The sequence below is a fragment of the Dama dama genome, chromosome 13 (genome assembly GCF_033118175.1).
Source record: "Dama dama isolate Ldn47 chromosome 13, ASM3311817v1, whole genome shotgun sequence".
Taxonomy (NCBI): domain Eukaryota; kingdom Metazoa; phylum Chordata; class Mammalia; order Artiodactyla; family Cervidae; genus Dama; species Dama dama.
In genome coordinates this window covers 13,428,910-13,453,147 of record NC_083693.1, presented here as the reverse complement: position 1 = coordinate 13,453,147, position 24,238 = coordinate 13,428,910, and the positions used below count along the sequence as shown (strand labels likewise).

The window sequence follows — 24,238 nt, the reverse complement described above, 5'->3', positions numbered from 1 at the left end:
GAGAAGAGCCCTGTGTGGGGGTCAAATCACAGCATATTCAGGTGACAAGCTCCACCTCCAGGATCTAGCCTCTCAACAGGGGCATTGTCTTTCCTTGTGGCCTCAGGCACCTCGGGGATGATGGGCTTATCTGAGGCAAGACTGGCGATGGAGAGGGCCAGTGTTCAGGTCATGCAGGGCTGCAGAGGTGGGATGGACAGGCCATCAGCAGGGTTTCTGACTCGAGCTGGGGAGAAATGGGGAGGGAGGAATCTGAATGCAGCAGGACCAGGATCCCGAGAGCACTTTCTCCAAAACCAGGGATCAAGGTGGGTGACACTTGCAGTAGAACCCATGCATTACTCTGAAAGGGGAGAGTTGTATTAGTCGTCAAATCTAAGAGTCTTTTTGTTTTTGAGGAAACTTTACTCCAGTTTAACTTTTCTATCAGTGTGAATGCCTCTGCTAGTAATAATAACACTGCAGTAGAGTCCACCTTTAAAGGTGTTTCACTTTACCAAGTGATGCTTGGTGATGCCTCCTTATTTCAGTATTTTAAATGGTTCAAGTTGAACAGTTACATCATCATTTCTGGGGAAGAAAAATCTTTTGAGTCTCATACCACAAATGGTGCTATTGATGGCAATATGTGATGCATTTCTTGTGATCTCTGCTTATGCTGACAGTCATTTTCGATTTCCATAAAATGGTATAGATAATTGCATCTGCAGACCAGCTTTAATGTGAACTTACTTTGGGACTTGAACAGAATTGCTTTTAAGCAACAGCTTGTCTGTCTTCTTGAACTGCATTTTTTGCATTCTTTCTCCAGTATATAGTTACTTCTGAGAGAAGTATCTTCAGTTTTATTCGCTCATTACTTTAAGCTCATTAAATAAGTACCTCTAAATGGCACTGTTTCGTGATGTTTTCCTCAAATTTCCATTACAAACCACTTTAGTTAACTATGTTAAAATATGTAAACTTTAAAAAATACCATGGTGGATATAACCAGACATGAAAATAAAACTCAAATTTCCAATTAAATTGTTTCCTCTTATGATGGAAAATATGGATCAATTGGCACATGTGCTTTATGTGGATAAAGCTGTGTCCATAAAGCTTTATGCCAGAACTCTTAGGTGGCTTCCACGTCAAAAGTGCCCGTGGTCCTGCCCATCACTCTCTGGACAGAGCTCAAGCCCAGCCCACCCCTGCCCACCACCCTGCATGTAGATATTCCACGCTTGTCCCCACTACTGCAGCCTGTTTCAGGATCCTACAACCTGCAAGGTAGGACCCAGGTGCCTGCCTTACAGGCCACACCCCCGTCATCTGACCCCAGACTTCCCTAGACTCATCCCCTTCCTTTCCCCCAGCTACAATGGGTGCTCCACAAATGTGGTTATAAAGCACATGAATCATCCCGGTGCTTATTACATGTGGGTCTCCCTCCTCCCTAACCAGTCCCATCAGTAACTACATCAGGTCTTTGAAAAGTCTCTCATTCACCCTATATTCCCTTTGAGGTATTGCTCCATCCTCAGCCTCTCATCTGAAGAGAGGCTCTCCCACTGAAGATCTGTCTGCTAAAAGGTCTCTGCTGGCTCTCTGCCCTGCTCTTGCCCCCACCTTACCCAGGATCCCAGTGAAATATTCTGTGGTTGCTCCTCCCAGTGCCAAACCCATGGGTCCAGTCTCAGCCCTCAGCTGACCCCATCCCCTTCTTACAGTGCAGGACATGGTCTCTTTCTTCTTAACTTCCCCGGTCTCTTCTCCTTAAACCTGGCATTTCCCAGGGCTGTCTAAAGACACTCCTTCAGTCTAAACTCAATCTCTAATTGATCTCATTCAATCTAATGGCTTTAAATATCTCTCTCAAGTTCATGTCTTCAGTCCCAAACTTTGTCTCTCTGACTCCACACCTGTATGCCCAATGGCCTGCCTGGCCGCTTGGATATCTAACAAAGCTTGCACAGGTCCGGAACTGCATTCATGATTCTCAGTGGCCTCCTCCGCTGCTGTCTCCCCAGCTCAACAACAGCCTATTGAACCCACCACCTTCTCAGGCCTTCGTTCATGTCCACGGCAGCCCATCAACCGATCCTGCTGGCCAAAATGCCCCTCCCCTGGGGCACTGCCTTTGCCTCTTGATTGCCTTTCCTGGCCCCTCCTTTACTAAGCCTCCCCACCCAAACTCTGAGTTTACTCTCCACTTACAGCCAGTCAGCTTTACTGTTTGGAATTCTGCTGTCATCTCAATGGGATCAGATTTCACCCTTCAACGGCCGACTGCTTGTCCCGATGCTACCCGCATGGCCTACAGAAGAACTGACTATCCCCACCCACGCTGCCTCTCTGGCCCTGCCCCCCACCCACCTTCCCCGTCCTCAAGCTGGCCTCTTCAATCACCTTGCTTCTGCTGCTCCTCTCAACAGTCCGATCATTGCCACCAAGATAGGCTCATTCTTCAGACATCTGCTTGAGTACATCTCCCAGCACACTCACTACCTCCTACTCTGAATTACTCTTTACAGCAATCCTTGTGACCCAATTGATAAGTATGTGTTTACTTACTGCACCAGAAGGAGCCCTCCTGGAAGGCAGGCTTTGCTCTGCCCATCACAGGGTCTCAGCACCTAGGACAGTGCCTGGCACGTAGGAAGGACTCAACAGATCCTGACGCAGCTGCAGGACACCATCCTGCAGAATGCCCAAGCCCCAGCCCAGAACCTGTAACTGTGGCTGTGTGCCCTTACACGGGAGGGAGACTGCCAGCGGGACTAAGCTTGTGGACTTTGCTGTGCCCAGCCCATGAGTCTAGCAAACCTTGGCGCTTCTTGGTCACAACGCCCAGAAGGACACTGAACTTAGCACTCCCTTCTTACCTGGCCATGTTTCAGCACTTAGCATACACGCATTGATCCTTCACATCAACCCCGTGGCGTAGGATCTGTTATTACTTTCACTTGGAGATTAGGAAACTTGAGCTGCAGGCAGGCTTAGTAACTGCTGCCACAAAGAGCAGCTTCACTGTCCTCTGTCAAAATGATACCTACATCCCTGAAGTAGGAACTAAATTGATTATGGAGTGATGGCCCAATTTCTTCCTGTTGTTAAAAGTGAAAATGAACTGGCCCTGGGTTTCATTTATTTTTAGGTTTGCCTTTTGATCTTATCTTGAGATAAATTGTTAAACAAATACAAATAAAACACAATTTTCAATGAACTGCTAAAGTCTGTTTCGTTGTATATCTTAATTTTCCTATAACATGGTTCCCTCTCTATTACATTATATTTCATAGCATATATTTTGTATTCGATTTTATTCAGGCTACAAAAGACTATCTTTAGAGCAGTGCTATTTGAGTTCTAGGTTAGAAGATTCCAATGTACAGATTTTTCCCCATTCTATCCCTTTTTGTTGCAGCTTAAATATCCAGACATTCTGGAGAAGGTCCTGCATTGATGGTGCTAGCCCAGGCCCTGAGCCTGGGGATGGACCCTGACTTTCCCACTTTTCAATGATGAAACTTAGACATGTTTCTCTGTATTCCATCACCTTAACTCTTTTCACCTACAAAGAGATGATTCTGTGAAAATTAAACACATTTCTTTTGAAAATGCATTCTGGAAATGAAGAAGTACTCATGTAAGCACTTATAACTATTGTTGCTGCCACCAGAATTCTACTTTTGATTCTAATATTTTCCTTTGAAATTTCACACCAATTAAAATATGCATGTTATGCAATTGTACCTTTGTATAAAAAATCCCAAAGCCCACATTCTCCTTTTCCACTTGAATCAAGCCAGTTACTCATCTTGGAGCTGATGGCCAGAGAAGGGCTGGCTGGGTCGACTCTGACTGACTGTCCGTCTAATCTTTGCTTAGCAGTTTTAAGTTTCTAAGCGTGTAATTTGGAAGTATTTTGTTTTGGTGCCTTAAAAAAGTGTTGGCATTACTCTGTAGCAGGGTCTTAGTTGGGCTTTCCTGCAATGCAGAAGACCCCAGTTCCTTTCTGTGTCAGGAAGATTCCCTGGAGAAGGGATAGGCTACCCCCTACAGTATTCATGGGCTTCCTGGTGGCTCAGATGGTAAAGAATCTGCCTGCAATGCGGGACACTTGGGTTTGACCCCTGGGTCGAAGGGCAGATCCCCTAGAGGAGGAAATTGCAACCCACTCCAATATTCTTGCCTGGAGAATCCCTATGGACAGAGGAGCCTGGCAGGCTACAGTCCATGCGGTCGCAGAGTTGGCCACAACTGAGTGACTAAGCACAGCTCACACAGGGTCTTGGTCACCTGAGAAATTTACCATGTGCGAGGTCTCTGGCCATCCCTGCAGCCTCCACGTAATGCCTTCTCACTGTGAGTGTCCTATCCGCTTCACAGCACTGCTCTGTGGTTTTATAACTGTCGTGATGACCATTCGTCCTGGTCTTGTGAATTTGCAGCTATAAGCAGGAAGAACTTTCCATGTGGGGATTTCCCTCTTGCCATTTAAAAAGACATCGTGAGCATGTGAATGACTCAGAGAGAGTGCACTTTCTGCTCTAGTTGAGAAGAGAACTGTCCTTGAGAACGTGTATGAACAGGCCCTCTTCATGAAACCAACAGTCCCGGTTAGCATGCTTGTGTGGACAGATAAAGAAGAACCTTATCTGTTCCTTTTCTTAAGCTACTTCTACAAGAACCTGCCTATAATTGCCAATTATAGAATACTGTTTTACAAAGACTATTTGAATTATAGCACCCACGTGATAAAATTCTAATGCATTTTTTACTTTCTAATAGATAAACCTCTAAAAAGTGTTTAATATTATTAAGTGAATCACATTTTACCATATAATTGAGTTGATAATCCTCAAATCTATCTTACAATTATCACTGATCTAATCAAGTCTGAAAAGTATGATTTTTCAGATGATGATAAACTAACTTCAGATTAAATTATATTTTGACCTTACATTGATGCAAACATCATTTCTGTGCTCGTGTCTTTACACCATGTATGCGTGATTACTGGTTAAAATAACTATAATCCCTCAAATTATACCATGCCTCTGAATGTGACATCACACAAGGCCGACAGTCAGATATGTCTCTGTTCTATTATACACTTGACTCATGCTCTGTTATATAACCTAAAACTAACAGAAGAATTACAAAGGCTACTGAAAATGAGCTACTGGTGGCTCTGATCAAATTTAGAAAATAAAAGGGAGAAGAAATGAGACTCATATTTTCAAAGCAATTTCACCTTATCTTATGTAATCACCAAATACATTTTACTTACCACATATAAATTTCCTGATCGCCAGCTCCACACGTTTTTCGCAAACAGTGTATGATTTTGTATTGCACAGAAGCACAAGCGTCCTGCCTCTTTCCTCTGCTCTCTGACTGAAAGCAGTTTCCTATCACTCTCTTTCCCCTTCACCAGTTGTCTGACTTTCTTTACGTATTTACAGGTATCCACATTTCTTTTGTCCCTCAATGTGCAAATTACGGCCTTTCATGCTTCCCTGTTCACCTTTCTTTAGAACAAAATCACATAAACTCTTCCTTTGGAGGAAGATAACAGAGCTTACTAAGCTCTTTTTCTCTGTAATCTCAGAACGGAAAATTCTCTCTACCCTGATGCAGAGAATTCCTTTCAAAATTATGCCCCCTTCCTCTATAGATCAGTCTGACTTAGACCTTCCCTGCAAACCATGTGCAGTCAAGACGAGAACCCCAGGACGGCCCGGCAGGCTTCCTTTGAGGACAAAACCCCAGCACAACCAGCATGGTAAAACCCCCAGTTAGCCATCTTTTCCTCTCGTCTTCCTGACTGTAAGCCAGGGCTAACGATGCTCAGCTCATAAGTGTCCTCTAAAACAGACAGTGTTACAATAGGCACTGCATATTGCAATAGATATTATTTTGTCAAGATTTTAAATCAAATAAGTGTTCTGAAACTTTCTTTGCAATTTGATAAAATTATTCTTAAGCTCATTTACAGTAATAACCAAGTGAGAGGAGCCTTGCATGAAAAGGGAAATCGATAGGGCCTTGTGCCCCTAGACGTCAAGATGCCTTCTGCTGAAAACCATACCCTACTTGACTTCCCACTTTGCTACAGATCTTGGTCCCCAGAAGCAACTGGACGCACAAAACCAAGAGCTAAAAGCACTCAGGGGAGCTGACGTAAAATTCCACTTACAGAAAGATCTTCTAATAGAAATGATCTCAAATACTTAAAGCAACTGTAGGATGGATATGTTCACAGGTACGTAGGAAAACAACACAATCTGAAACAATGCAAATGCCCCTAACTAGTGAAGTAGCCCATGACAAAGCGTTTATGCACTGCAATACACTTGTCCATTCTACGTCATACATTTTAAGACCTTGTGGTAACAAAGTATTGGTGTGAAGAAAGCACAAAAATACAGAACTGAAAACACAGTATGATCCCAACTGTATAAAGCTAGGCATAGAAGCAATAGAAAGAAACACACCAGAATGGGAAGGATGATTGTATCTGTGTGGTGGAATTAAGGGTATTTTTTCCTTTTTCACATACTATTCTGTCTTTCATTAATTTCTGCAGGTGTCATTTTAGGACGGACTATTAAACTTGTATCTGACAGGTTCAAAACTTCTCCAACAACAAACTGTCTAAGGAGATTAAGGGGTATTCTACTACTGTTCTGTATTAGCTTCTAGAAATTAAGAGTTATTTCTCTATTTTGAAGATGACCTCAGAAAGTCATCAAATTGAGTAAGAAATTAAGTACAGCTGCTTCTAATGGCTAAACTCCATATACACATTTCTTCATACTTCAGACTTTCATCCACCAGGTAAGCATAGTACCTTCTTGACTATAGAATATGCAGATTCACAGAAATATATTCGACTAAAATCTTAGGAAAAAAATACATGTTTCCAATCCTAGCGTATTTCTTATCTCTGAAATATTGATAAATATATGCAATGTATCAGTAAGCAAACTACCTACCTAATGTAGTAACTTGGAAATTTAAAATATTGTGTTTGATTTCACTTGTAAACACACTTCTCAGGCAGGAGGGATGTATGTAGGACGTATGTGGGAACACTAAGGTTAAATCCTAGAAGATTTAGCAGCAGGGAGAGCCCTTGGAAGGGAAGACATTCACTGAACAGACAAGGAAACCAAAGGCACAAGTAGGGAAGTACCCATTCAAGACGAGCAGCAAGGTAAGAATAACAACCGACACTGTCCCAAGGGGATGCCCTGACTGGCTAGAAGGCCGTCCCACGGGCATGGGTAGCACGCTCACTCTGTCCCCTTCACGGTGCTGAGGGCCGGACAAGTCTCTGATGGAGCTGGAACACAGCCCCATGCCATCATGTACCAGCCACACACCTGGGGACGGGCACGGACCTCCCTCTCTCTGCTTTCTCGTCTGTACAGACCTGGGAATGTCAGAAGTACAGAAAATGTCCTGAGAACAAGGAGAGAGGGTCATGGACTTTGGAGGGACCTCCTTCCTGCCAACTCATGGGGATGTATTGCAAAGCCACTGCGCCCTGCGGATGCCTCCATGATTCACACAAGGGCAACCTTCACCACTGATTTTCACATAAGGGCTGTTTGGCGACTTTTGTCCTAAAATGTAACTTCTTAATTACACTCCACCAACTTTAAGTTGGGGTCTCCCTGGTGACTCAGGGGTAAAGAGCCCGCCTGCCAAGGCAGGAGACACAGGTTCAATCCCTGGGTGGGGAAGATCCCCTGGAGAAGGAAATTGCAACCCACTCCAGTATTCTTGCCTGGAGAATCCCAGGGACAGAGGAGCCTCCAAGGGGTTGCAAAGAGTCGGATACGACTTATAGACTAAACACACCACCAACTTCAAGTTAGGATCCTTGTGATTAGCCACAGCAATTTTGGGAAGAAGAAGACAGAGTCAGCACCTCATAAGAAGTTTGTCAGGAATGTGGATTATCACTGGTTTGATGAAAAACTATTAGAATCAGTACACTGATACTAAAGGCCAAGATGAAAGAGCTTAAAGGCACTGGTAACACCAAATGCCCTGGTGTCCTGCAGATCATCAAACACATACAGTTTCTGGTATCTGCGTCTGCATTCTGATGGCCACAGTTCAAGGCCTTTGGCTCAAGTCAGGACCACTGCGAGTCCTTGTCAGTGCCACCTAGGGTAGGCGTGGCTTTAAAGGCAAATTCCGTTACAGAATGGAACTAAGGACAACAAAGAATATTGCCCACTGCTTTGTCCAACAAGCATTAAACGTCCTTCATGCAGGTCAGCTTTTGAATCCTGCTTTAACCTGAGTGGGAGGAAACACAGCTTACTCTGAAACCATCTTCGGTTTCCACTTCTGAAAACATAATCTGCTTCTTTTCTCTGACTGACTTCAGAGACCTCACACTTGGAGCAGCCTTGCTCGGAATGAAGCATGGGGTAAGGCAGGGACTCTTATAAGGCTATGGGACTGCAAAGGTGGTCAAGGAGGGCTTGCTGATACACTGCTCAGCAAAGTTACTAAAAGGTACTTGTGCCCTGAAAATTGTAAAATCAAAGCATAGACAATAACTTACCCAAAGTGACTGGCTAAGTTCATGGAAATACAAAAGAGAAGGAGGTTTTTGATCATGATAAAGCTAGAGAACATTCCATTGTCCATTCCCAGTAAGAATAACAGCTGAAGCAGATGAATTTGGAAGAAGAGCTATTCCTTTCTCCACCTTGATCTTGAAGCTGAAAGGGGAAAAAACATAAACATGACTGTTGTCATGAAACAGCTCCTAGAATCAAATCACACTGCTAACACACACAATTTATACAGAAAGGAGCCTGGCTGTCCTTGTCCATCATGGCTCCAGATCAGGAGTTATCTGTGTTCAATGGCCAGTAAGTTGGGGTGTAAAAAGAAATTACAGTAGGCTTAATTTTCACCTTTACTCAAGGTGCAGAATCATTTTCCTAGTTTATCTTTCCCATGTCGCAAATTCTTTGTTTTACTTTTTCCATGTGATCAAATGACCCTCTAGTCCTATTATTAGAATCAATGCCTGAAGTTATCTAACTGTATTTTACATCTGTCAAATCCACAAGTGGAATAATTTTACCTTTCTGAAATATTTGCCACGCGTCAAAGCCAGCAAGCTACTCCTTGTTCTGCAAGGTGCTATGAGAAAGTATGTGGAAAGAGGGGAAAAAAGGCACATTTAAACAGGTCTTCTGCAAGATCACGACAATATAAGAACTGCTTATAAAAGAAGGCTGCCACTTTCTCAGCAATCTGTCCCCATGACTAAAGAACTTAGTAATCACTGCATTTGGGAAAGTCTCTGGGTTATATGCTGGGCCCTAATTAATGCATTTGAAATCCAAGCAGGCACAATCCCTGGGCTCTGCAACTAACCCTAGAGAACGGATATATTTCTCAATATGCGCATAATGCAAATGGATAGACATCATATAGGGGCACCGCGTGTTCAAAAGCAACATTTTCCCGAGGAGACCCCAGGCCAACTCCGGAAGAGAGAAACACACAACAGGTACTTCGACCTCTGAAACCAAGGCCCTCGAGTCGAGAAAGGCAGGGCGGGGATAGCCTGGGTGCGTCCAGGGTTTGCTCTCCAAACCCCGGGCCGGAGTCCCGGCGGCGAGCACGCGGCGCTGCATGCGGGAAACCCGGGCGGCACCTCCTGCCGCCCTCAGCCTGGTGAGAGTCGGGACCAGGCTTTGGGGGAGTCGGGACCCCCAAAGACAGGCTGGCTCCCACGGTCCCGGGACCGCAGCGGGGGCTCCCGGGCGCGGGGGTGGCACTGCAGAGCTGCAGCCTCCGCGCCCGGGCGCCCGCGGCCGGGTAGAGTCGGCCGCCCGCCCGGTCCGCAGCGTCGCGCCCAGCGCCAACCGTTTGCCCACCCTCCCCGGCTCGCTTCTGGCCCCGGCAGACCTGCCCTGCTGCCGCCCCGGCTCCGAGCGGAGCGTCCTGCCGCGCGGCGCTTTCCTCCTCGGCCCGGAGCGCGCTGTGCAGCGTCGGCTCCGTGTCTCCCGGCCTCGAGCAGCCAGCGCGACCCGCTCGCGCCCCCGCCCCAGTCTCGAGCCCGAGCCCGCGCCCACCGCGCAGGAAGCGCCCAGCCCGCCGCGCCTCGGAGCCCGGCGGCTGGCGGGGTCCCCGGGGGGGCGTTTTCGGCCCTCTGCTCGGGTGACCGCGGCGGGAGCCTCGTGCCCCAGTTCCTACCGGCAGGTCCGTGGGTCCTGCGCCCTGGCGCCCCGTCCGGCGGCGCCGCGCTGCTCTGGACGCCCCTGCCCTCCCGCTCGGGCTGCGCCTCCGCAGTCGCCGGGGGAAAGTTTGGGCTCCCGGCCGCCCGCGGCGCCCCGCCTGCCTCCACCGCCCTCCCCGAGCCTGGCAGCCTCGAGGAGAGAGCTGCGGGCCGAGCCGGGGCCGCTTGCCCTCCCACCGCCGCCCGCAGCTCCTGACCCCACGGCCCCGGTCCCGCGCGCCCGGGCTTACCCCGCGCACCGGCCCGGGAAGGCGAGCCGTCGGCGAGGGCGCATCCTCCTCCCCCGTCTGCTCTCCCCGGCTGGCAGGCGCGGAGGCCGGTGCGGCGTCACCGCCCCGTACAGCCAGCGCGAACTTCCCCGGTGCTCCCGGGCCGAGCGCCTCGGGCGCCCCCCGCGCTCCCGCCGCCGCCCTGCGGCTCAGCTCCGCGCCCGAGGCCGCGCGCCGCCCAGCTGCAGAGCCCCCGGCGCCCCCGGCGCGCCGGCGCGCGCTCTCACCTCGCCCGAGCGCTACATGTCGGCTCCGGCTCCTAGAAACGCTCCTCTGAGGAGGCGCTCCGGTAGAGGCCGCCAGACTCTCACCAAACGCGCCCTGGCCCCGGGCCGGCTGCGAGGAAGGGGGAGCGTTCGGGGACCCCGGCTTGGCCAGCTCTGGGACAGGCCACGTTTCTGATGAAGTTTCTTGGTGGCCTGCGGGACTGTATCGGCGCCTCGTGTCCCTCTTTTTAGGACTGAGATGGAAAGGGGGTGTCCAGGCAGCCGCCGAAGGCCAGGGCGCCGAGAGCTTTCCTGTCTCAGGACCAACCCTGAGCGCCTTTCTGGCCGGGCCTAAGTCCTGCCTCAGTCCTCCACGCAGCCCCCTGTGTCTGCAGCTCCTACTCTCTATTGGAAGAAAACTGGCCTCTTTAAAAAATTGTAATTCATTGCTATGGGAAGGAAAGTCAGTAAAATGGATTAATTAGAATTAAACGCTTACCTAATTGCTCTGTACATTTGGGGAGGCTGGGAAGTTCCCTTTCTGGACAACAAGCCTCCTTGTCAGTGACAACAGGACTGAGGGTCTGCAGAATTGAGAGTGGGTCTTGGACGTGAATTCTGCTGTAGGGCGTTACCTCCCGCACCCACGAACACGTGAAATTCCATTATTGCGGTCATGTTCGTCTCTGCCTCAGCGTGCCTACTCTGAGTGCTGAGGCTGGCTGGCACAAATGACGCTTGAGCAGGATAGGGAGGCAAAGCAGCACAGTTCAGGTTTTAAGATGGCAGCGTCTGATCTTCTCCGGAGGGGATGGCTCTTGGCTATGAGAACACCCAGGGGGAGATGTTCAATATTTAAATAAACCCAGCAAGAACCTGATGGGCAGTGTATTATCATTTCTATGTCTCTGACAAAAGACATAGAAAGACTTTGAGAGTCAGAGTCAGAAGACTGTGACTGAATTGTTTACAGTCACTCTTAACAGAATAATTGTGAGAAGGGCAAATTTCTAACTCTCCTCCAGAAAAGATCTTTAATCATTCAGTGTGTGAAGTCACACTATCCTTAGTTATGTTTAATACAACGCAGTCCAAATCTAAGCTAACTGCTGGCAGTTTTGCACATGCCAAAAATTCTAAGATTTTCTAAAAATAGCAGCTTCTAGATATATTTCAGAAATAGGACAGAAAAATACATAAATGTTCCAAGTATAAGGAAGTGTTATTCTGAGTATACACTTAGTTATAGTATTAATTAAATAGCTCTGATTCCAGTGGTTTTGCATGAAATATATATTAGATAAGATGCTTATTTGAAAGGCTTTTCTGATTCTGAAGTGAATAAATTGAACACAGACATTTCTTAATTTTCTAATTACTCAAAAATCATATCACTAAGATAAAGTTCATTGAAAATCAAAATCATTAAATTTAAAGCAATAAAAATCAATATAATTGTAACCTACTAAGTGTTAGAATTCTAGGTTTAGAAATACCAGTGATAATTACTCTTTTCCCAATATTAAATAACATAAGGCAAATCAAACAGTTCAAATAACTAGTGAATTTAAAGCCTTAGAGATTACCAAAGGAAATCATTTAGTAATTTTTGCAAAGAAATGTAGATCAACCAGGGATTATTTTGTATTAATGAGAGTTACAGATACTGATTTTTAACAATAATACTTTAATGGATTTAATCAACTGTAAGAATTTATGTTCTCTTCATGAATTATTTTTAAAAGTTCCATGCCTTCCCTATCAGTCTAATGTCAATGCATATTATTGAACACATGGAAATTATGTTTATTGAGAGCTAATCTTTAAATTTTATTTAACCGTGTGGCTTAAATACGTAATTTCTCCATGAGATGAAATGGTAACCCCATCTCTTCTCTTAATATTTATGAACATATAAAGAGCCATAGGTTGGACCTGAAAGGATAGTGAAATAGTAAGGCATACCTTATAGAAATTCACATGTTAGAAGAACATATATTACCATTTCATAATATTTGTTTTAATATGAAATTCAGTGTTTGCCCTGGGAAATTATGGTCTATCCACTTAATTCCCATTTGGTCTATTAGCATTTTCCCTTGTGTTGAATGACAGAAAGCAAAGTAGTCATGGTTCTGGAAAGCAGTAGAGGGCACCACAGTTCCATGTAACCTTGGATAAGTCTCCATAAAAGCTTCCAAGTGAGAGACTAAAATAGCTGAAACTGGGGAAGCCGGGGAATGGGTGGACACCCTCTATTCCATCCAGAACAGAGGCAGCACAGCTAGGCTGTGTTTGTGGCAGTAGGTGAAGTAGAGATGGCTAAACAAAAAACAGTATTGCCATAAGGAAGCAGAGCTTGTTGAGAAGTTGAATGGAGAGTCTTCTAAGCTGAGAGTCCACTCGTATAAGATGTTCACTGAATTGTGTGTAATTTAGTACTTAGGAAAATTCAAGTGCAGGGTAAAGATAGAGATAAGATGAGTCGGGTTCAGTACAGTCCAGTCACTCTGTCATGTCCGACTCTTTGCGACCCCATGAACTGCAGCATGCCAGGCCTCCCTGTCCAACACCAACTCCTAGAGACCACCCAAACTCATGTCCATTGAGTCGGTGATGCCATCCAACTGTCTCATCTTCTGTCGTCCCCTTCTCCTCCTGCCCTCAATCTTTCCCAGCATCAGGGTATTTTCAAATGAGTCACCTCTCTGCCTCAGGTGGCCAAAGTATTGGAATTTCAGCTTCAGCATCAGTCCTTCCAATGAACACCCAGGACTGATCTCCTTCAGGATGGACTGGTTGGAACTCCTTGCAGTCCAAGGGACTCTCAAGAGTCTTTTCCAACACCACAGTTCAAAAGCATCAATTCTTCAGCACCCAGCTTTCTTTATAATCCAACTCTCACATCCATACATGACCACTGGAAAAACCATAGCCTTGACTAGGTGGACCTTTGTTGGCAAAGTAATGTCTCTGCTTTTTAATATGCTATCTAGGTTGGTCATAACTTTCCTTCCAAGGAGCAAGCATCTTTTAATTTCATGGCTGCAATCACCATCTGCAGTGATTTTGGAGCCCCCAAAAATAACTGGAAGACAAAAAATGTGGAGCCAAGGAATCAACTTCTTACAGGGAAGGTGTCATTGAAAATAGTTTCATTGGTCAGGGAAGTACATGTTCCAGAACAGATTCCCCATAGCAGCTGTATACAGAAAAAGTGTTGGGAAGAGACAAATCTAGGCTAAAAGCATGAATGAACATTGCAGGTCCAGTCTATGGTGGGGGGAAGTTTAATAAATGTTTTTTCATTAATGGAATCATAACCACATTGATTCACATGTACTCCAAGTGGATTTATTAGTGCTTTGCCCAAGCAGAAGCAAGAGGGTCTTGATTGTTAAGGAAACAGAAATGTCAGTTCTGACTAGAAGAAGAAACAAAATTCCTAGGATAAGATGGCAGTTTGTTGATCCTTTAATGGAACGGAACCTGGTGGTCTGGAGTCGACCATAAGAAAGTAAGAGAGAGAAAGAGGCTGATAGCGCTTGTTGGTCCTTTAGTGGACCGGAACCTGGTGGTTCTGAGTTGACGATGAGAGAGTGAAAGAAGGGAAGGGGCTGATATTCCCTGGGTTACGCAGCTGGCTTCTGCGCTCCAGGGAATCAGCCAGAAATAGAGAAATAGAGAGAGAAAGACAGAAAGAAAGAAAGAAAGAAAGGAAGACGCGGGGACCAAAGCTCTGATGGAGCAAAGGTGTTTTAATCAACATGGCGTGCGCATATATACTGTCTTACAAGGTGGTTATTCTCAGCAAAGAAAAAGATTAAAATTCCAGACTTACAAAACATAAGACGATCCCTATCAAAGAGAGAGTTGCAAACAATCACCTCTTACCATTTGGCTCATAAAAAGGAAGAGGGTACTTATCACTGTAATGAGAAATGCCTGGATTCCTCAGCCCCAGGAAAGGCTTGCCTCTCCTCTTAATTCCTGAATATTCAGGAATCAATAAGGGCCAGAGGGTTCCTGACAGATCCTTTTGTTAAGCTTTTTGTTAAATGCTTCCTGACAGCAGTTGATTTGGATTTTGAAAAAGAAATTGGACAGAAAATATCAGAAAAAAGTAAAAGTAAAAAAAAAAAAAAAAGTAAAAGTAAGAGCAGGAACAAAAGTAGGACGGTATGGGGCACATTAAGTGATAAATGTTCCATTCACCAAAATCACACTCTATATTTTTAGTCCATCATTGATTCCTTTTATTGTTCATTTTATTTATATTAGAGTTATCATATTAGTTATCTGAAGGCTACATGTAGACTAAGCTGTGTTTAACTAGTCGGCGCTATTTTAAAACAAAGACAACTTAAAAACCAGAATATTTCACATGAATCAATGAATAATAGATGAATTATTCTATTCATAGATTAATTGCGTCTAGATGAATAGGTAAATCGTATCTATTCAATGGATGAATAAATAGATTTTTGGCTTTTCTTAAAAGAAAAACAGTCAAAATCAAATTTAGCAATAGTGGACATACATTACCACCTTCTCCCCCAACTGTCACCCACTTACACTGGGCATGGGATCCTCAGAGAAGCATGGTCTCTTTTGTTTTTACATCTAGGCTGACTCCTTCACTTATGTTACCTGGCAAATAGAAGCACATGAGTCTTTGTTTTGGATTCCATTTTATCTTCTTTATTGGCTTGTTAGTCATATCTATTTATTTTGCTTTTATTAGTTTCTCTAAGGTTGAGAATAAAAATCTCTAAATTATTATGCATGCATGCTAAGTCACTTCAGTCATGTCTGACTCTATGACCCTATGGGCCATAGCCTGCCAGGTTCCTCTGTCCATGGGATTCTCCAGGCTAGAATATTGGAGTGGGTTGCCATACCCTCCTCCAGGGGATCATCCCAAACCACACATCAAACCCAAGTCCCTTATGTCTCCTGCATTGGCAGGCACATTCTCTACCACTAACACCACCTATACCTACCTTTAAGTGACATTATACCATTTCATGTGTAGTATATGAATCTTACAATCTTATACTTGTATATTGTTTGCTGTCCTATTTTCTGTTGTTGTCACACTTTACTTCTACATAGTTAATCAGTCAATTTTTACTTTGTCAGAAACCTACTTTTAAAATTGCAATAAAATGTACATAATATAAAATTTACATTTTGATTCAGTCGGTTAGTCATGTCCAACAATACAACCCCATAGCAGCATGCCAGGCCTACCGGTCCATCATCAACTCCCGGAGCTTGCTCAAACTCATGGCCGTCAAGTCAGTGATGCCATCCAAACATCTCATCCTCTTGTCCCCTTCTTCTCCCGCCTACAGTTTTTCCCAGCATCAGGGTCTTTTCCAATGAGTCAGTTCTTTGCATAAGGTGACCAAAGTATTGGAATTTCAGCTTCAACATCAATTCTTCCAATGAACACCCAGGACTTATCTCCTTTAGGATGAACTGGTTGGATCTCCTTGCTGTCCAAGGGGCTCTCAAGAGTCCTCTCCAATACCACAGTTCAAAAGCATCAATTCTTTGGCACTCAGCATTCTTTAGGGTCCAACTCTCACATCCAAACATGACTACTGTAAAAACCATAGCCTTGACTAGATGGACCTTTGTCAACAAAGTAATGTCTCTGCTTTTTAATGTGCTGTCTAGGTTGGTCATAGTTTTTCTTCCAAGGAATAAGTATCTTTTAATTTCATGGCTGCAGTCACCATCTGCAGTGATTTTGAAGCCCAAGAAAATAAAGTCTGTCACTGTTTCCATTGTTTCCCCATCTATTTCCCATGTAATGATGGGACTGGATGCCATGATCTTAGTTTTTTGAATGTTGAGCTTTAAACCAGCTTCTTCACTCTATTCTCTCATTTTCATCAAGAAGCTCTGCAGTTCCTTTTAACTTGTTTGTAGTTTCCTTTGCTGTGCAAAAGTTTTTAAGTTTAATTAGGTCCCATTTCTTTATTTTTGTTTTTATTTCCATTACTCTAGGAAGTGGATCATAGAAGATCTTTCTTTGATTTATTTCATCGAGTGTTCTGCCTATTATTTCTTCTAACAGTTTTATAGTTTCTGGTCTTACATTTAGGTCTTTAATACATTTTGAGTTTATATTTGTGTATGGCATTAGGAAATATTCAAATGTCATTCTTTTGCATGTAGCTGTCTAGTTTTTCCAGCATCTCTTATTGAAGAGGCTATCTTTGCCCCATTGCCTCCTTAGTCACAACTAAGGTACCCATAGAGAGTGTGGACTATCTATCTTGTTCTATTGGTCTGTATTTCTGTTTTTTGGTTTTTTTGCCAGCACTGTACTGTCTTGATGACTGTAGCTTTGTAGTATAGTCTGAACTCAGGAAAGTTGATTCCTCCAGCTCCATTCTTAATTCTCAACACAGCTTGACTATTTGGAGACTTTTGTGTATCCATATGAATTGTGAAATTTTTTGTTTTATATATTTATTTACTTATTTTCATGGAAGCTCTTTTTTTATCCTCATCAACGTCATCCTCACCTCCGAGGCCCTGGCCCATTGTCACCGGTTGCCCCGCTCACCTGATCTAGGCCACATACTGCTTCTTTCGCTTACTCTTCTCCAGCTCTGCGAGTAAAAGTTCTAGTTTCCTCTTGGAGAGGGTGAGCTTGGGCCCCCTGTCCCTCTCGGTCCTGAGTCTGGGGGGCGGCTGTGACCCTCTGGCCCTGCCCTGGGGTCTGCCAGCCTCGGGGGACCCCCGGTCCTCCTCCATCATCCCTGTGTCCTCCGGGGGTCCAGGCAGCCAGGCCATCCGCCCCGCGCCTCCAGGCCACCGGCCTCCGTGGGTCGCGTGTCCACGTCGCTGCCCTCCGGGGCTGCTGGGGCCCAGCCATGGCCGTCAGGACCAGGAGTGGAAGGTTCCCGAGAGGGGGTCTTCTAAGCTCACGTCCCCTGGACCCCTGGACTTGAGCATGTACAGAGGCCCGACACAGTTCGCGGCACCCAGGGAGCAGCCGTTGAAATGACAGGAGGCGTGGCCACGGGCCTCTTCCCACTCAGTGTCTTAAGGATCTCAAAGCTGACGACAGAAGGGTTTCTGAGCCGACGAGCGGGGGAATCACGGAGAACACACGCCTTACACACACAAACAGTTTCTTCCGTCATGGACCTTGGCAAATTTTGCACGATCTGCCCTGCAAATAAATCTTCAAAAATGCCTTTGATAAGGGTTTCCCTGGGGGCTCAGTTGGTCAAGAAGCCGATTGCCAAGGCAAGAGACGTGGGTTTGATCCCTGGTTCGGGAAGATTCACATGTCGAGCAGCAGCAAAACTAGGGCAGAAGACCCTGGGCCCTGAGGCCCAGGCTCTGCAACAGGAGAAACTACTGCAGTGAGATGCCCACGCATCGCAACCAGAGTCGCCCCTGCTCCCCACACCCGGAGAGAGCATGCGTGTGGCAATGAAGACCCAGCACAGGCAAAAACATGTTTTAAATTATTTTTTAAATGCGTTTGATAAGGATTTCCCAGGTGGTCCAGTAGCCAAGACTCCGTGCTCCCAATGCAGGGGGCCCAGGTTCAATCCCTGGTCAGGAAACTAGATCCCGTGTGCCACATAAGCATTCACATGCCACTACGAAAGATCCCGCATGCCGCAACTAAGACCCAGGGCAGCCACATAAATAAATATTTTTTAACGCATTTGATAAATATCCCAGAGCCTCCTAAAAGCCCGAGGGTGCCCCACTGTGGGGGTGCCCCAGCCCGAGCCCCATCGTTTAAAGCCCTCCTTCCAGCGCTGGCAGCCCCTGTCCACCACCTCAGTCTGAGCTCATTTTCCTGCTCTGACCCCGGTGAGGGCCTCACTCGGGCCACCCTGGGCCCCTGACCCGGGCAGGCTGTGGAGCCTCAGCGCCTACCCCCGACACACTGGGCCACCCAAGGCCCTGGAGGAGGTGGAAATGAGTTTCTAAAACATTCACTGTTTCCAAGGTTCCTGGGGTGGTTCTCGAAGGCCGGCCATGGGCCCTTCAGGGGCAGGCGACACCCCAGGGCAGCCAAATCCCCCACCCCCCAATTCTACCACTGCCAATGGGGCCTGCAGAGCTCTCTGGACCCTCCTCACACCACCTGGGGACCGAAAGTTCCTGTTCCTTACTCGTTCACCCCTGCCCTGGGGCTCTGGCTGGAATGGTCTCTAGGGAAAGCCCAGGTGCCCACGACCGGGGACCACCCCCTGCTGCACGGAGACCTTTCCAGACGGGCTCCACCCGCAAACCAGCAGGCTGATCTGCACGACTCGCCCTGTGAGCACCTCCTCCCTGCTGACCCGTGGCCTCGGTCACACGCACAGAAGAACCCCAGACCCGAGTCAGCAGAGGATCTCCCTGGGGCCCTTTCCCTTGGGTGGTGACAACTCCCGAGAAAGCTCACTTGCTCTTTGGACAGTTGATGTTCATTTATTCCAGAAGGAGAAAATGAACATAAACACCGTAATCTACCAGCAGCTGTAACCATTGCAGATCCAGAAACTGGTCAGAATTGCTGGAATTCACAAAGCAGACACTCACTCTTGTGACCCCACCCCCAGCAGAGCAGTGAGTGTCCCCGAGAGGCCCCAGCCCAGAGCCCCCTGCCCAGGTGTGGGGTCGGGGGTGCTGATGAGGGCCTCATTTGGGGCTCATAAGCCCACAGAATCTTTCCTGGCAAACCAAGAAACGCCTGGCCAGGCCCTCCAGGCACTGGTTCAGGGTAGAAGGACTTAGCAGCACGGCTGCCCTGTTCTCCAGGGGCACCTGGCGTCTTAAACCACCGGGAGGCCAGGGTTACCTACTACACCTGTGTGATCCATGAGAATGAATTTGACTTGACTGAGATTCATTTTGAGATTGACTAATTGTAAACCCATGGTCTCGTCAATCTATCTTCCAGGTAAACTACCTGAAGACTTTTGTTCTTACTTTAAAAAATTGGGAAGAGGGATGAACAACCAATGTAAATGTCACAGTGAAGCTTTTTCTAAAATGTAGCCACACCACTGGGCTTCAGTTGGCTCCTCTAACAGGACCAACCCAAATTAATTTTGATTTCCAAAAGAATACACCCTTTGAGTTACTTAGGACTCTCTGTGGGCTTCCCAGGTGGCACTAGGGGTAAAGAACCCACCTGCCAATGAAGGAGACATAAGAGATGTGAGTTTGATACCCGGGTTGGGAACATCCCCTGGAGGAGGACATGGTGACCCATTCCAGTATTCTTGTCTGGAGAGTCCCATGGACAGAGGAGCCTGGCGGGCTACAGTCCATGGGGTCAGAAAGCTGAATTATGAAATTTTTTGTTTTAGTTTTTTGAAAAATGCCATTGGTAATTTGATAGGGGTCACATTGAATCTGTAGATTGCATTTGATATTATAGTCATTTTCACAATACTGATTCTTCTTGCCCAGGAACATGGAATATCTCTCCATCTGTTTATGTCATCTTTGATTTCTTGCATCAATCTCTTATAATTTTCCAAATATAGTTCTTTTGTCTCTTCAGGTAGGTTTATTCCTAGATATTTTGTTCTTTTTGTTGCAATGATGAATGTGATTGATTCCTTAATTTCTTTTTCTGAGTTTTCATTATTAGTATATAGGAATGAAAGTGATTTCTAAGTATTGACCTTGTGTCCCACGAATTTGCTGAATTCACTGATTAGCTAGTAATTTTCTGACAGTTTCTTTTGGGTTTTCTATGTATAGTATCATGTCATCTGCAAACAGTGAGAGCTTTACTTCTTTGTTGGAGAAGACTCTTGTGAGTCCCCTGGGCTGCAAGGAGATCCAACCAGTAAATCCTAAAGGAAATCAGTCCTGAATATTCATTGGAAGGACTGATGCTGAAGCTGAAGCTCTAGTATTTGGGCCACCTGATGTGAAGAACTGACTCACTGGAAAAGACTCTGATGCTGGGAAAGATTGAAGGCAGGAGGAGAAGGGGATAACAGAAGCCGAGATGGTTGGATGGCATCACTCACTCGATGGACATGCATTTGAGCAGGGTCCGAGAGTTGGTGATGGACAGGGAAACCTGGCATGCTGTAGTCCATGGGGTAGCAAAGAGTCAGATGCAACTAAAAGACTGAACTGACTCCCATCTGGATTTTTTTTTTTTTTATTTCTTTTTTTTTCTGTAATTGCTGTAGTGAGGAATTCCAGAACTATGTTGAATCATGGTGGTGTGAGTGGACACCCTTGTCTTGTTCCTTATCTAGGAGGGAATGCTTTTTATTCACCATTGAGAATAATGTTTGCTGAGGGCTTATCATATGTGACCTTTACTATGTTGAGTTAGGTTCCTTCTATGTCCGTCTTTTGAAAGATTTTTATTATAAATGGGTGCTGAATTTTGTCAAAGGCTTTTTCTGCATCTACTGAGATGATCATATGGTTTTTACCTTTCAATTTCTTAATATGGTGTATCACAATGATTAATTTACATATATTGAAGAATCCTTGCATCTCTGGCATAAACCCACCTTGATCATGGTATATGAGATTTCTTTTTAATTAAATTATTTTTTATTGAGGGAAAATTGCTTTACAGAATTTTGCCGTTATCTGTCAAACCTCAACAGGAATCAGCCATAGGTATACACATATCCCCTCCCTTCTGAAACTCCCTCCCATCTCCCTCCCCATCCCACCCCTCTAGGTTGATACAGAGCCCCTGTTTGAGTTTCCTGAGCCATACAGCAGATTCCCATGGGCTATCTATTTTACACATGGTAATGTAGGTTTCCATGTTACTCTTTCCATACATCTCACCCTCTCCTCCCCTCTACCCATGTCCATAAGTCTATTCTCTATGTTTGTTTCTCCATTGTTTCCCTATAAATTCTTCAGTACCATTTTTCTAGATTCTGTATATATGTGTTAGAATACGGTATTCATCTTTCTAATTCTGACTCAATTCACTCTGTATGATATGTTCTAGGTTCATCCACCTCATTGGAACTGACTCAAATAGATTCCTTTTTATGGCTGAGTAATATTACAATGTGTATATATACCACAACTTCTTTATCCATTCATCTGTTGATGGACATCTAGGTTGCTTCCATGTTCTAGCTATTGTAAATAGTGCTGCAATGAACAATAGGATACATGCATCTCTTTCAACTTTGGTTTCCTCAGTGTATATGCCTAGGAGTGGAATTGCTGGGTTATATGGTGGCTTTATTCCTAGTTTTTTTTTTTTTTTTTTTTTTTTAAAGGAATCTCCATACCATCTTCCATAGTGGCTATATCAATTTACATTCCCACCAACAGTGCAAGAGTGTTCCCTTTTGTCCACACCCTCTCCAGAATTTGTAGACTTTTTGATGAGGGCCATTCTGACCAGTATGAGGGGATATCGCATTGTAGTTTTGATTTGCATTTCTCTAATAATGAGCGATGTTGATCATGTTTTCATGTGCTTGTTAGCCATCTGTATGTCTTCTTTGGGGAAATGTCTGTTTAGGTCTTTTCCCCACTTTTTGATAGGGTTGTTTGTTTTTCTTGTATTGAATTGTATGAGCCACTTGTATATTTTGGAAATTAATCCTTTGTCAGTTGTTTATTTGCTATTATTTTCTCCCATTCCAAGGATTTTCTTTTCACCTTGCTTATAGTTTCTTTGCTATGCAAAAACTTTTAAGTTTAATCAGGTCCCACTTGTTTATGCTTATTTTTATTTCCGTTACTCTAGGAGGTGGGTCATAGAGGATGTTGCTTTGATTTATGTCATCAAGTATTCTGCCTATGTTTTCCTCTAAGAGTTTTATAGTTTCTGGTCTTACATTTAGGTCTTTAGTCCATTTTGAGTTTATCTTTGTGTAGTGTTAGGAGGTGTTCTAATTTTGTTCTTTTACATGTAGCTGTCCAGTTTTCTCAGAGCCATTTATTGACAAGGCTATCTTTGCCCCATTGTATGTTCTTCCCTCCTTTGCCAAAAATAAGGTACCCATAGGTGCATGGGTTTATCTCTGGGCTTTCTATCTGTTCCATTTGTCTATATTTCTCTTTTTGTGCCAATACCATACTTTCTTGATGATTGTAGCTTTGTAGTATAACCCTAAGTCAGGAAGATTGATTCCTCCAGCTCCATTCTTCTTTCTCAAGACTGCTTTGGCTATTCAGGGTCTTTTGTGTTTCCATACGAATTGTGAAATTTTTTGTTCTAGTTCTGTGAAAAATGCCATTGGTTGATAGGGATCACATTGAATCTGTAGATTGCACTTGGTAGTATAGTCATTTTCACAATATTGATTCATCCTGCACAGGAACATGGAATATCCTTCCATCTGTTTATGTCATCTTTGATTTCTTTCATTAGTGTTTTATAATTTTCTGTGTACAGTTCTTTCATCTCCTTGGGTAAGTTCATTCCTAGATATTTAATTCTTTTTGTGGCAATGGTGAATGGGATTGATTCCTTAATTTCTCTTTCTGATTTTTCATTGTTAACGTATAGAAATGCAAGTGATTTCTGTATTTTGATTTTGTATCCTGCAACTTTGCTAAATTCACTGATTAGCTCTAGTGATTTTCTGATATTGTCTTTTCTATGTACAGTATCTTGTCATCTGCAAATAGTGAGAGCTTTACTTCTTTTCTGATCTGGATTCCTTTTATTTCTTTTTCTTCTCTGATTGCTGTAGCTAGGACTTCCAGAACTATGTGAATAATGGTGAAAGTGGATACCCATGTCTTGTTCCTGATCTTAGGGGGAATGCTTTCAGTTTTTCATCATTGAGAATAATGTTTGCTGTAGGCTTATCATATATGGCCTTTACCATGTTGAGGTAGGTTCCTTCTATGCCCATTTGTTGAAGAGTTTTAGTCATAAATGAATGCTGAATTTTGTCAAAGGCTTTTTGTGAACCTATTGAGATGATCATATGGTTTTTGTCTTTCTATTTGTTAACATGGTGTATCACATTGATTGATTTCCATATATTGAATCCTTGCATCCCTGGAATAAACCCAACTTGATCATGGTGTATGAGCTTTTTGATGCATTGCTGAATTCTGTTTGCTAAAATTTTGTTGAGGATTTTTGCATCAGTGTTCATCAGTGATATTACCTGTAGTTTTCTTTTTTGTGTGTTGTCTTTGTCTGTTTTGGTATCAGGGTGATGGTGGCCTCATAGAATGAATTTGGAAGTGCTCCTTCCTCTGTAATTTTTTGAAAGAGTTTTAAAAGGAAAGGCATGAGCTCTTCTCTAAATGTTTGATAGAATTCTCCTGTGAAGCCATCTGGTCCTGGGGTTTTGTTTTTTGGGAGATTTTTGATCACAGCTTCAATTACAGTGCTTGTAATTGGGTTATTCATAATTTCCATTTCTTCCTGGTTCAGTCTTTGAAGATTAAACTTTTCTAAGAATATGTCCATTCCTTCCTTGTTATCTATTTTATGGCCATTATAGTTGTTCATGATAGTCTCTTATAATCCTTTGTATTTCTGC

General features: G+C 44.5%; 1 protein-coding gene across 1 annotated transcript in view; it reads right to left on the bottom strand.

Moving 5' to 3' along the window:
* Positions 1–8,661, bottom strand: part of GABRA5 (gamma-aminobutyric acid type A receptor subunit alpha5) — an 84,493-nt gene extending 75,832 nt beyond the window's left edge. Inside the window, exon 1 of the mRNA XM_061159586.1 lies at positions 8,576–8,661. Within this exon, the coding sequence (XP_061015569.1) occupies positions 8,576–8,661 (86 nt within the window). The remainder of the gene's footprint in view (positions 1–8,575) is intronic.
* Between the last annotated feature and the right edge of the window lie 15,577 nt (positions 8,662–24,238).